General features: G+C 38.2%; 1 protein-coding gene across 1 annotated transcript; it reads left to right on the top strand.

Moving 5' to 3' along the window:
* The first annotated feature begins 7,229 nt into the window (after positions 1-7,229).
* On the top strand, positions 7,230-12,580 carry COMMD8 (COMM domain containing 8). The gene is made up of 5 exons (XM_069014187.1): positions 7,230-7,333; positions 7,902-8,057; positions 9,037-9,189; positions 10,843-10,998; positions 12,097-12,580. Exons 1-5 carry the CDS (start codon positions 7,289-7,291, stop codon positions 12,115-12,117), a joined length of 531 nt encoding a protein of 176 aa, XP_068870288.1. The 5' UTR covers positions 7,230-7,288; the 3' UTR covers positions 12,118-12,580.
* Positions 12,581-12,938: the final 358 nt, after the last annotated feature.

A 12,938-nucleotide genomic window follows, 5' to 3' on the forward strand; every position in this document is an offset into this window, starting at 1 on the left:
CTTCTAACAATCCATGTTCACGCCCCATGGACTAACATGGGCCCATTTAAAGACACAAATCTAACCCTAAAAAAAGGGAACACCATCTAATGCTGCTACTTGTGGACTGATGGAAAGGTGTGTATGATTGGAAAGTAGTTCTAGCTAAGTGGAATTGCACATAGGCAGATGGATGCACTTGGAAACTTGCTTTATTCCTTCTTTTTCTGTTTACTCTGATGTCGCAATTTCCCATGGCTAATCTTCAACCTTATCTACAGATGTAAACTTGTCATTAGCTGGTTTACACTGTTACAGTTTCATTGTGTGTCAAAACACCTTTGATATGCACTTATGATATGTACTTTTTGATATGCACTTATGATATGTACTTATGTGCCTTCCTTTTCCTTGTATATAGAAGCAAGTTGAGTTGTTGAAATTATCTGGTCCAGAAATAACCTTAATTCTACACTTTCTTTTTATCAAACCACTTTATCAGCTAACAAAAGGACCTGTGTCAGTGATATCAAATGAAATATTTAGTAACTGTTGCTTTTTTCTCTATCTTTGCTTGTATAAAGTTATTGTGTGGGTTATAATATTTTTCAAGGATTTTTTTCCTATTAAATTTTTCTACAATTTTTCTAACACAATTTCTGCTGGACAGTGACTCCAACCTGCCAAGAAAATTTTGTCAATATTCTAATTTAGCTACCTATGCCACAATTACTATATCCATTTCTTGAACAAATAAAAATAATCCAGCAGGTGGGTATGAAGATACCACTTGGACTTTTTGATTCTCTCAGGTATTTTCCACAAAGGAAAATCCAAGGCTGGTTCCCCATTAAAAAGTTAATTTAAGGTTAGGAAACCAAGTATCGGATTAAAAGTGTCCACAAGACACCACAATGAAAAAATCTAATTTTTATGGTTCATGTATATTGAAACATTTTTGAAGGTGAAACTTTGTCCCAGCAGACATTATATCTGATCACTTCACCTTCTAGAGCCAGTGTAAACCAAGATAAAGTATAAACAAAGATAAACCAAGACTGAAACAAAGCACAAGTACAGCTTTAGCTAACTTGGAAGAAATGTTACCACATGGGTGTTTCTGATTCACTCAGCCCAGTGCATCACAGATCCAAGATGAATTAATGAAAAGCCATACCCATGGTAAAGACAAGAGAGATTTATACTTCCACAGGTATTGTAGGTCAAGTTCAAACTCAGAAGAAAGCCTAGGGTTTAAATGTAACCTGCACTGTGCAATATTAAACCAACTGCTCTTTGCTAGAACTTTATGTCAGATATTCCATTGTAAATAACATACAGAAAAAACACGTCCCATTTTCAAGTGAACAATTTACATGTTCTCCTAATTTTGCTCCTATAATTAGAACTATTTAAGGAAAACTAGGAAAATTAACATAATTGTACATTTTCTATTTTAAGTCACTGAGTATTTATCTGGAAATATTCTCCAAAGCGTGAAATGAAAATTTCTTACCACATTCTTTATTGTGTCAACTGGAAGAACAAGGAGGTCAGGTATTCACAAGGCAAACAAATTTTCTAGAGAGCTCTTCTCTAGAATTTGCTCCAGAGTAACTCTAAAAAAAAAAAAAATTAAAAAAATCGCTCCAGAGTAACTCTAAAAAAAAAAAAAAAAATAGCAAATGTCAGCTACTTCGTTGAAAATTAAAAATACCTCTTCTGATGTAATAACATCAAACCACTGAAAACTTGGTGTGAGCAAAATACTAATCAAAATACTATTGTCATCCACATAATGAGATTCATTATTTTATTCATTATTCCTGTAGCAATTTTTACCAATCATTATTACAATAGCAAACCCTATTTGTATGTACCATTTTCCTGTGTACAAAACTCTTGCAATTGTGCATGAACTAGAGGGCTTCCAGACTTCTTCAGTTGGCTGGTAATGTTTTTAGGAAAATTAGAACATATTTTTTTTGTACTGAGAGAGATTATACATAGACAAGCTGAGATGTTTGTATTGGCATAGTGTCTTATTCATCAGCAACTAAGCTATGAGAAAATTTCCAATGCAAAGAAGTGCCTCTCTTCTTTTTGTGTCCTTGCTAATTTGAGACACTCTCAAAAAAAAAAAAAAAAAAAAGGGAATTACAGTAATATGATTCAAAGCACAATTTATCCTAGGAGGTCATGGGTCATGGTGGTTACACAAGTGCAGCCAGAGTTAGCAAGGTTTGAAAAGCTGGTAAATATGCAGAAGCTGTCCAGGACTCTGACAACTGCTTCTAAAAATCTTGTTTTCAAATTAATATTTGAATAGTCAGTTAGCTTTGTGAGAAGTTGTCACTTTCATATTATTTGTTTTGATTTGTTTTGAAGAAGTCTATTCAATTGTTATTTCCCATGGAAAAGATAAGCAGAGGTAGGAAATAGCAGTGAAAATCTGTTCCATGGTGTATTATTTGGAGACTACAAAGAAGTCCAGACAATCTGACTAATGCAATGTGCTGCCAAGCTGGACACAGTCTGAGAAAGACTTATAAATCACAAGGCCATTTGCCCTGGGAGGAAGTTGGCTGTATCTACCCTGGAAGGGATTTAGTAAAAAAGCACTGCTGTGCCTTACTCTGGATGTATCTGTATAAACAAACTGCTTTTTCTTAGTCTGTCAAAACTACCTTCTCTTTATACGTCCTTGGTTGAAACCACCTCTGTCAGCAGAAACAGAGTACTGCCAGTATAACTTTCACCAACTGCTGTTTTCATTTAATTTCAAAATATGATGGGATAAAAATAAAATCTATAGTAGCTGTAATAGTAGCTCTCAACTGAGTTATATAAGAAATACAGTCCATGAAGTCCCTGTGTAGATGGGATGTATATAGTGGGCTGTTTATTATTTTAGGAATACTTTCTCCCCACTGCTATTATGACGCATTGGTACAACTTGCTATGCAGCATATTCCAGCATCTACTAATTGTTGTTTACTACTAGGGTTAAGAGTCACCATAATCTACCTACTGGGCATTTTCTTTTCTGTTTTATGATGTCACATATTTTTGAAAAGCACCAACATACTCTTACCATTCATTATTAATACTGAAATCTTAAGGTTAGATTTGGAGAAGCAAGGGAGTATTTGGCTTAAAGTTTTACTACATCTGCCCTAAAAGGGATGACCAATTTTCTGTTGTTGTCATTTTGAATTCCAGACATTACAATCATTAGACCGGAACATTGTGAGTAAAATTCCAGTCCTGATGTGTACCTGGTGTTCAGTTCACCTAGAATTTTTAAGCATGAAGAAAGGGACATAGAAGGATAGAAATGCTGACACTAGATTTTTCCTTATAAGACGGTATCAATAGAGCAGATAAAAATAAACTTTCTGCATGTTCCCTGAGCATGGGATAAGAAAAAAGGGTCTGAATTGTAGAAAGGAGAGTTAGGACAATATTCATAGATATTCTTGTAGGATGGCAGATGAAGACTCCTCCTTCTCCAATCAAAGAAGCTTATGCAAAGTGGGACAGGAGAGGAAAGGCCGGCTAAGTCTCTGAGTGCCCAGCTGTTTACAAAAGATGGTGACCAGTGGTACTCATGAGCAGAGTCCCAGCTACTGACTCCAGTTTATCTTTTGAGCTGTTGTTTTAGTGGGTACAGGGCTCAAGTTCCTTGGGGTATGTAGTATGTCACTCTTCTGGTCTAAGCTATTCCTCTGCCTCTATCCTGCGGAATACTGGGTGTGACACCAGCTCCTGGCTCTTCTGCTACCTCAGCCAGGTAGGTGTTGAGATGTACATAGTACAGATATTTTACAAGCCTATGATATAACTGATTTCAGGCAATATGTACAATATTTTTTCCATCTGGTACTTCCAAGTATTCTTGGAGTGTTTCCAACAGTAGCAGTTCCTCTCTGAAGATCTTACAGTGTAGCAGAGCTCTTTTGAATGATCTCTTCAGTATGTTTTTGTCCGTGGAAGGCAGTACAGAGTTCAGTATATAAACTGTGTGACTCTAAGGTGGTGTTGAACCACAGGAATGTCCCTCAGAGCTATTGCTAGTTCTTCCATGCAGTCTGTGGGAAGGACAGAACTGCTACAGAAACCAACAAGATGATTTTGAAATATCGATGAGAAGTGAATTCAAGAACATTTAAGAAAGTTCTTCTTGTTACACCTCTTACAGGAAAAAGGAGACACCATAGAGACAAGTGTAAAGCTGTGGACATAGACTCTATCCACTGTGCATGACACACTGTACCCCTCATGTCTCAAAGAGTGAATACATGAGTATTATATTTACAGAACAGGGACGGGGGAAAGAACCAAAACTTCTCATATTTTTGTATATTCAAAATTTACAAGTAAAATTATTTGAGAAATTTGAGATTTGGCATTTGTGAGGAATTATGATTATAGATTATGAAGAGCAAATAGGTAATAAAGTATGTTATGCACATCAGTGTCATGTTCATTCAGTCTCACTTCTGAACTTCACTGGCTCATCAGAGTGTAAAAATTGAGATACATTATTTTCAATCTCCTTCAGCTGCAGCATGTCACTATGACCATAATTATACGTAAGTTTCTACAAAAACTTTCAAGATTCCTGGTTCAATAATTAAAGTGGTTCATTGATTGATATTCATGTGTCAACCAATTTCATCCAAGTATGGGCTGCCATTTTGTCTTCCCCCTCAGTCCTAACTGCAAATATCACTTCTGTCAGAAGTGGTGCTGTTTGTGGTGGAAATCTAACCCGTGAAAAAAAAAAAAGAGTGCAAAAATAAAATTATTTTTCATCCACATCAGCTGCACTTTCATCCTGCAGCCCCAGGCACCCTAGTGCTGGCATGAGGGTCAGGGAGAGGAAGCAGAGCTGGCAACAGGGACTAGGGGGACCTCCCTTTTCCACAGCAACCGACATTTAGCTCAGCATAATCTAAACTGCAGTCTCAATGTTTGCACTACATTTAAAAAATGCATTTACTGTCCCCTTTGTGTTGGTAAAATACACAGTTACCTATTTATTTCTATTGACATACCTGTTTGATAGTTCCTTGTGGGACACTTATACTGGTGCTTGGATATTCTCCCCAACTGGATATACTTAGAGCAATGTAAAACACTATGCTACTATATTATATACACATTATATATAACAGTTATTATATATTATATATTACCATGAATAATTACTACTATATTGTTATGATAAAATGTATGCTAATATGATATTAATGATCTCTGGTTATTAAGTTATTTCACAATGTTTTAATTATTGCCATTCTTCCAAAAACAAGGGCAACAAATGGATTGATCTTAAAATGGGTTTAATTACTGTAGTTTAGCTTATGGGTTATGTTTATAAGCAAGTAAACCCCTCTACAAGTCATCAGCAATGTGGATAAAATAATATGAAGTTCACTCTACACTTTTCTCTCATAAAATTGCTTATTTCCTTGCTGCTCTGGAATCTCTTGCCTATGTACTTACTGTTCTACAAGTTGCCCTCCCTGATTTTGTGGTTATTTGAGAGCTTAACTTCAAGGGGTGGGGTGGGTTTTTACTGCTGTGGTGCAGAAGCATGAAAAGCAGGTATTTTTAAAGGTTAGGACTTGTTGGCAGATCCAAATAATGCAGGTCCAAACAAAGTCCAAACTACCAAAGGCCAGCTTTTTATCCCCTACTTCGCTGCAGTTGAACATGGGCTCCAAAACATGGATTTAGTGAACCCAGCTGTGGTTTCCTTGAGCAGTCTGACTTTGCTTCTCATAGACCAATAGGCTGAATCAAAAATATTACTTTTAAAATACATATACGTGAAAAATGAAAAGTGAAATTCTTTACTCTTCGGACCTGCAAAAAATTAGCTGCTTTGAAAATGTTCACTGGGATAGTGTCACATGGGATGGCAGTTTCCCATCCTCTTCTCTCTGTTCTTGTCTTCATGCATTACATCTTTGCTCTCTTTCATTTTTCACTTTTTTGATCCCTTTCAACTGAGTGGGACACTCACTACCTTTCTCTTTACTTCGTAAATTATTTCATTCCAAGTCTGGATCACCTTCGTGTTTTCTCCTGTTGTCTCTGGGTCTATTTTGTTTGGAGCAGACGCTCCCCCTTGTGCTCTATTTTGTAGTGTGCAACATAGTACAGTCAAAGTGGATAGGTTTCCAATTAGCTAACAAAATTCTAGGGGAATAAATGAAATTATTATTGAAAATTATTTTTTTAATTCGAAATTTAAACTACTTCTCATTTTAACAGCAGCTTTGAGTAATTTCTCCATAATAAAATTGAATAAATTTCCAAGAAACCTTTCTTAAAAGTCTAATGTAGATTAGCAAACCCTGAGGAAAATGGGCAGAATTTGAAAGCTTTCAGTCAGCAGAACATGAAGTCGGTTCTTCTCCATGTGTTTCTTCTCCAAAACTCCCATGCACCACATCATTCCTACAAGGCCACATGCCTGTCTGTGAAGAAGCTGTGCTGCAGGCTGACTTAACCAGCCTAGGTTTTTTACAAAGACCTTCTAACCACCAGTACGGACTTGTATCTGCTGTGGTATTCTTACGGCCCACTGTTATACCTACGTATGCATAACTGACTGCAAATTAGCCCAGTGATTTCAGCGAAATAAAGTCTGCCTACAGGTGTAAGAGTCTCTGTGCAGTTTTGTGTCTTGCTGGGACTTGAATTCTTACAGGTTTTCTCATAAAAGCAATCAGGCAATTTTGCTTCTTTGCATTCACATTCAATCAGTTCAACACTGGATAGATCAATGCCAAAAACTTGTTCCATAAACCTCCTCCACTGTCTGGCTAGGATTGAATTCGGACTTTGACAATGCATTAAAAAGACGAGCTTTTCACGGTAAACACTGTACAAGCTGCACGGACTTCTGCAGTTAGTGTTCCTCCTAACTTCCTCAATTTGATTTAATTTCACAGAAGATGTGGTGCCTGTTTTAAGCCTTGAGCTTCCTCTCCTGACAGCAGTTGCAAATTTAACCTGTTAGGAGTCAAAAAGCAAAGCTGCAAGACAGGCAGAATGCAAAAATAGCTCAAGTGTTATTGCATATAAAAGCTTGTCAAATCTGGGGGGTTCCGGCTTCACTGACCGTCTGACCGAAGGTCACACAGAGCACCCACTGGCCCCGAAGCGCACCGGGCACTCGCGGCGCCGGGGCCGGGACTCGAACCCGTGCCGTAGGCAGAGGAGGGCGGCCGTTTGCCTGTGCGCATGCGCACCGCCGCCGGAGCGGTCACGTGGCGGGCGGGCCGGGCCGGAGATGCCGCGGCTCCTGGAGAAGCTCCCGCCGGGACGGGCGCTCGAGGTGGGCTCCCCGCGGCCCCGGACGGGCGGGCGGGCGGTGTTCGCCGCGGGCGGGCCGGGGTGCTGCCCTCCGGTACCTGGGACGGAGGCAGGGCCTGCCGGCGGCGCGGGGCTGCGGAGCGGGGCCGCCCTCCCGCCAGGCCGCAGTGCCTGGGAACAGTGCTTTGGGAGACTAGAGAGGCCCGCGGGCTTGGAAATCAGCAGTCTGGGTTGTGCTGTGCAGCCTGGCAATCCCAGAGCACAGGTGACTGAAGCGCCCTTTGACGCGGCATCTCAGCAGGACTCTAGTTGTGCACACAATTATTCAGTCCCCGTATAAGGTGAATCTGCATCACGTTATGATTTCTATGGCCCGACCTCGTGAACTGCCTTTAAGGGGAGAAGGGAGGACGGTTCATATTCAGGGAGTACCTGTTCGTGGCTTTTTTGCCTGGGCTGCAGTCTAGAAGCATCGAGGCAGTTCCCAGTGAAGGGAGGGGTGATAACTGAATTGCTTGATCAGTCTCATATCAGCTGTAGATTCACCGTGAGAGAATTATACTCATAGGTTGTGTATCCCATCGTTTCAGTTCCTCCATAACATAGTTGATGGCATCTGTGGCCGTGCGTATCCTCGATACCAGGATTATAGCAATGTTTGGAGCCTGTCAGAGTGGATGGAGGTTTTAGAAGAAACGATGACATATTTCAAAACTGCAGTTGGCAAAAATCTATCTGATGAAGAGGTAAGGGCTCATCACTGGTTAGCCTTGGCTTGGAGAGATCATGACTGGAGAGATTAGTCTTGTAGTTTGTTTAATCCTGAAATATTTTTATAGGACCGCATTTTAATAGTAGTGGATTAAGCCTAAAGAGGTAAGCAGCATTTAGAGATACACTGCCAAGACTTTTGCAACAAAAAGTGAAATTGATGCTGATTTTTGAATATTTTTTTAGTATCCAGGATACTTGTTAAAATACTGGTTTAATCACTCAAATTGGTATTTTGAGTACCACCAGATTAAATTTGTTTACATAGTCTGTAAATAATAGTGCTCATTAGCAATAAAACCAATTCACCTTCTTGTTTGGTTTTCTTTATTCATTAGTACTGCATTGAAGTGGTAAAATGTTGACTGTATGTAAATAAATTTTGTAAAAAATCTGACTGTGAATGGAGGATCATGTGGTACAGGGACTGTAATTCAGGACATTCCAGTATGTATGAATTTTGCAAAATCTTACTCTGTTATTAGAAATGTTAATTCTCATGTCTTGCACATTGCTTGTATTTTGACCACCTGCTAGCAGCTGGGTCAACGAAAGACATCTGTGTAGCCTTGAGGACCTTGAGGAGTATTTGTGTTTCAGTTGAGCTGATGTATTTAGCCTCTGCCCTGATACCGAGAAATTTACAGACCTAAACCTGAGTTGTTTGGGTGTGTGATATTCTTTGGATTTTAGGGTGGCATGTAAGAAGGCTGACAAAGCCTCCATTCTCTGGTATCTTTTAATTTAAATGATGATTTTTTTCCTGTCTGTGTTACTGTGGTAAATACTGACTCTTAACTATCAGAGAGCAGCCACAAAGGGCAGTATAAGAATCAAGTCCAATATAACAGCTATCAGCTTAGATATATACAGAGCACAGTTATTGCAGGTGGTATATGTTACTTCTGTGGTTCACAGTTCAAGTAATCACGGTTTTCATTTTTATTTTTGTAGGCTGCTCAGCAGATAATTGAGTTAAATTCAGACTGTCAAGAAGCAATCACAAAATGTCTGAAAGGTAGAAAGGAAGAAATCAGGAATGCTCTAGTAGAAAGAGTAAATGCAATCTCTTCTGCCCAGCTGCAGGATTTTGACTGGCAGTTAAAGGTGAGAGTGTTGCCTTAATGTTGTTTAAAAGCAATGTTCTACAACAGAGAAGTAACTATTGATACAGTCCCATTAGGCCTGCTCCCTCTGCAGAATGGTTCAATTTTTATAGGTATTGGAAAAGCGCATTAACGATAACACATAAAGACTTGCCAGAAATGTATATAAACTGCAAAAGTAAATTTTAGCAATTTGTTTTATTTTGTTTTTCCTCTCTTTTCTTTTAAAGCTTCTCAGGGAGACTTAGTGCTATTCAGGAACACCTGAAGGTTTTGTATGCTGTTACGATTTTGAGGCCTGAATAAACGGTATTTTTTCTCAAAGGAAGAGGAAGTATAGGCTTAATTTTAAGATTAGTTGACTGATCCAGGATAAGTTTTGTTGACATTTTCAAATGCTTATATTTTTGCAATAAAGATTTAATAATTAGTTTGAAGTCATTTATCATTAGACTTCCTGTTTTGGTAAAAAGTCAATGATAATGGTGTTCCCTAAAGTAGGATGGTGGTTTGAGGTTATGAGGACATCTGGTCTAAATTAAACACTATCAAAGACTTAAAAACATTACTTACACTGTTTATATTTTTGGTTAGACCGTGAGAGCTGTTAAACAGATTTGTAGAGCTGTTAAATAGTTTTCCATGTTAGCAAGAGTGCTAAATAATTTCTGCAGCAAACAGCTTTGGAAATCAAAGAGCAATGCCGAAAACAGACAAGTTTTTGTAAGAGCACATATGGCATCATAATGTTCTTTAGATGAGCTGTTACTGGGCTTGATCTCTTGCTAACTGTGTTTACTGCTAACAAAAATACAGACTTATGTGAACTCTTGTTTTATGTTTGTGGCTTTTTAAAATTTTTTCTTCTAGAGAATTTATTGAGTTTCTTTCTATTATGTGATACAAATTTCTGGTACATGCCTGAACTATTATTTTTCTTAAAACCACTTTTTTTCCCCTTTGAGCTAGTTATGATTTTTTTTGCTTGCCATGGGTGAACCCTACCACATTCTATTCTCTAAATAAATAGGACTGTACAATACTAACTTGTAATATTATCAACTGATCTTTGATTTTAATACATTTTAAAAGCATTATTTATGCTAGAGTGAGTATAGTAGTCAACAAAAAAGAAGGCACAATTGGCATATAATCTTCATCAGTGTTTGTCTATTAGGATATCTGACAAAGTGATCAGCTGCAGGGTGTTGAAAAATGCATAAAGGTCTCTTTCTCCTAAGAACCCCATTCTGTAAGACCCTTCTTGTTGATTAGAAGACCTGTTTGAATATGGTGATTTCAGAATTCATATACTTCATTAAAGAGCCATGATCAAATGTATCCTTTCTTTTCACCTAGAATACCAAGATGTGGATCCCAGTAATTTTAACAAATTGGTTTTGACAAGTGTATTGCTGTGAAGAGGGGGTCTTTATTCGATATATTGTTGGTATTAACAAACAAATAAAAATCCCAATAAGAGAGGAAAAAACCCTGGAAGCTGCAGAGATGACTTGTGTGAAGTTAGTTTTGTCACACTGATGTTTGTTCTGGTATTACAAGTTCAGTATAAAGTACAGATGTGAGATTATGAAAGACTAAAAATTTAATGGCTCCACCTTCCACTTTATTGATGTTTTGTCAATCTGTGTAGCTCGCTCTCTCCAGTGATAAGATCTCCATGCTGCAAATGCCACTCCTCAATCTTGATTTGGATGTGAGAGAAAATGGTGAAATTAAGCCGATTTCTATAGAGATGAATAAGGAAGAGTTGCAAAACCTAATAAATGCACTGGAAGCTGCTAATAAGGTAACTTTTACTGATTTAATCTTTTGTTACTGACTTGTCATGTACTGATTTATTTTATGCAAAATTCAAAGAATCATAGAATAGTTTGGGTTGAAAAGGACCTGTAAAGGTTGTCTAGTCTGAGCTCCCTGCAATGAGCAGGGACATTGTTGTCTAGGTTGGACTGCTCAGAGCTCTGTCCAGCCTGACCTTCAATGTTTCCAGGGATGGGGCATCCATGTCCAGTGTTTCACCACGCTTACGGTAAAAAATTTCTTCCTAATATCTAGACTAAATGTATTTTCTTTAATTTAATACAATTACCCCTTTCCTATGCTGAAAGATTGGTGAGAACTCCCATGTTCCCTCAGCTTCACAAAGCGTCAGTGTCTGGGAGAGTTATTTGGTTCATATTAAGTCCTTTAATTCCATGGCATAGTAAATGAGGAAGAAAGTTACAAAGATTTCAATATAGTAATCCAGAAGAGAATTTCAAGTGAAAGAATAAGGTTGCTGAGACACTGAAGGGTCACAGATTTCTTAAGAGAAAAGGTTAAGGAAAATGAGGATTTGAAGAAAATTGTGTTCTCATGAAATTACAGCCCTTAAGAGCTTTCACAGCTTGCTTGCCTATGGATTTTCTTCCCTGCAAAACTAAATAAAAATTGTATGTGAGCAAGGATTCTTCTGGGACAGACTTCAGTGTTCACATGGCCTTTGTTCTGCTTGAGGGTGTGTATGGAAGCTGTGGGATGTGGTCATGTACTTACTTAGTTCTGTGGGCACACAAGGAGGAGTTCACTTCAGGGGAGTTGGTCCCTTGGCTCTGCCTTGTGCAGAGGGAATCTCACTGAGCCTGGACTTGCTATTCTACTTTTTGATTAGAGGCAGCTGAAGAATGGTTTGAGTGCAGTAAAGGGTAAAAAAAGTTACTGAAAGTGATGGTTGTGTGAGGTTGTAAAAGAGAACTGAGAGAGGAATGGTGTGCTTTCCAGGGGAAAGAAATGCTTACTCAGTTGCATCTTATACTGAAACAGAAAGCAAAAGGCTTCTTCTCATAGGCTGCTTAAGTTTTGGTCTTAACCAACTTTAATCTCATTCCTTTTCTCCTTTTTGAAGGTTGTCTTACAACTGAAATGATGGAATTCAGATCATCAACAGTATCTGCTGGTGATGGCTCCCCAAATAATTTGGGGAAAGAATGTGTTTACTGCAAAGCAAAAAGTTTTGGTGCTGTAAAATACTGAAGTGAGAGGACTGTTCTGACTTGTGACCAAATGAACTACTAATCTTTCAATAAAAATAATAAAATCTTGTATCTATTTGACCAAAAAAATGAAAATATAATGTACAGTTGCTTTTAGTACTAAAGATTTACAGATGTTTGGAAGAGAATTACTTAGAACATGTGCCATAACTTGTTTTGGTAAAACTTTGGCAGTTACTACACATGTGCCTGGTAAAACTAAGGCATCTGACTTGCATTGTATGTTACCTTATCTAAAGTGCCATGCTAATAAAGAACGTGAGAGAGTATTTGTAGCATTAATGTATTTATACTTGTAAATATGGCAAATAAACACCTGACTTTGTGTGTGAATAATTGTAGTAAGTTATTTTTTGATTTATGAATCACTAAACTCAGTCTTTTTAGATGCTGGGGGAAATCAGCTTTACAAACAAAACCAGTGTAGAACCACAGAATAGTTGAGGTTGGATGTGAGCTCTGGAGGTTATCTTGTCCAACTTCACTGCTCAAACAGGGTGACCTAGAGCCAGCTGCACAGGGCTGTCTCCAAATGTCTTGAGTATTTGCCAATGATGAGGCACCACAACCTCTCTAGGCACCCTGTTCTGTGCTCAGAAGTTGTAGAAAGAGCACTGGAGCTTTATTCAGAGTAAAGTTGGAATTTTTAGCTTAGTTTTTATGTCTTGGTTGATAGCTTTTCAGTTAAAAATAT

Source organism: Aphelocoma coerulescens, chromosome 4 (genome assembly GCF_041296385.1).
Source record: "Aphelocoma coerulescens isolate FSJ_1873_10779 chromosome 4, UR_Acoe_1.0, whole genome shotgun sequence".
NCBI lineage: Eukaryota > Metazoa > Chordata > Aves > Passeriformes > Corvidae > Aphelocoma > Aphelocoma coerulescens.

Coding starts and splice junctions, on each gene's coding strand:
- COMMD8 (XM_069014187.1), top strand. CDS start 7,289: ATGCCGCGGCTCCTGGAGAAGCTCCCGCCGGGACGGGCGCTCGAG. Junction 7,334..7,901: donor CGCCGGGACGGGCGCTCGAG/GTGGGCTCCCCG, acceptor CCATCGTTTCAG/TTCCTCCATAACATAGTTGA. Junction 9,190..10,842: donor ATTTTGACTGGCAGTTAAAG/GTGAGAGTGTTG, acceptor CAATCTGTGTAG/CTCGCTCTCTCCAGTGATAA.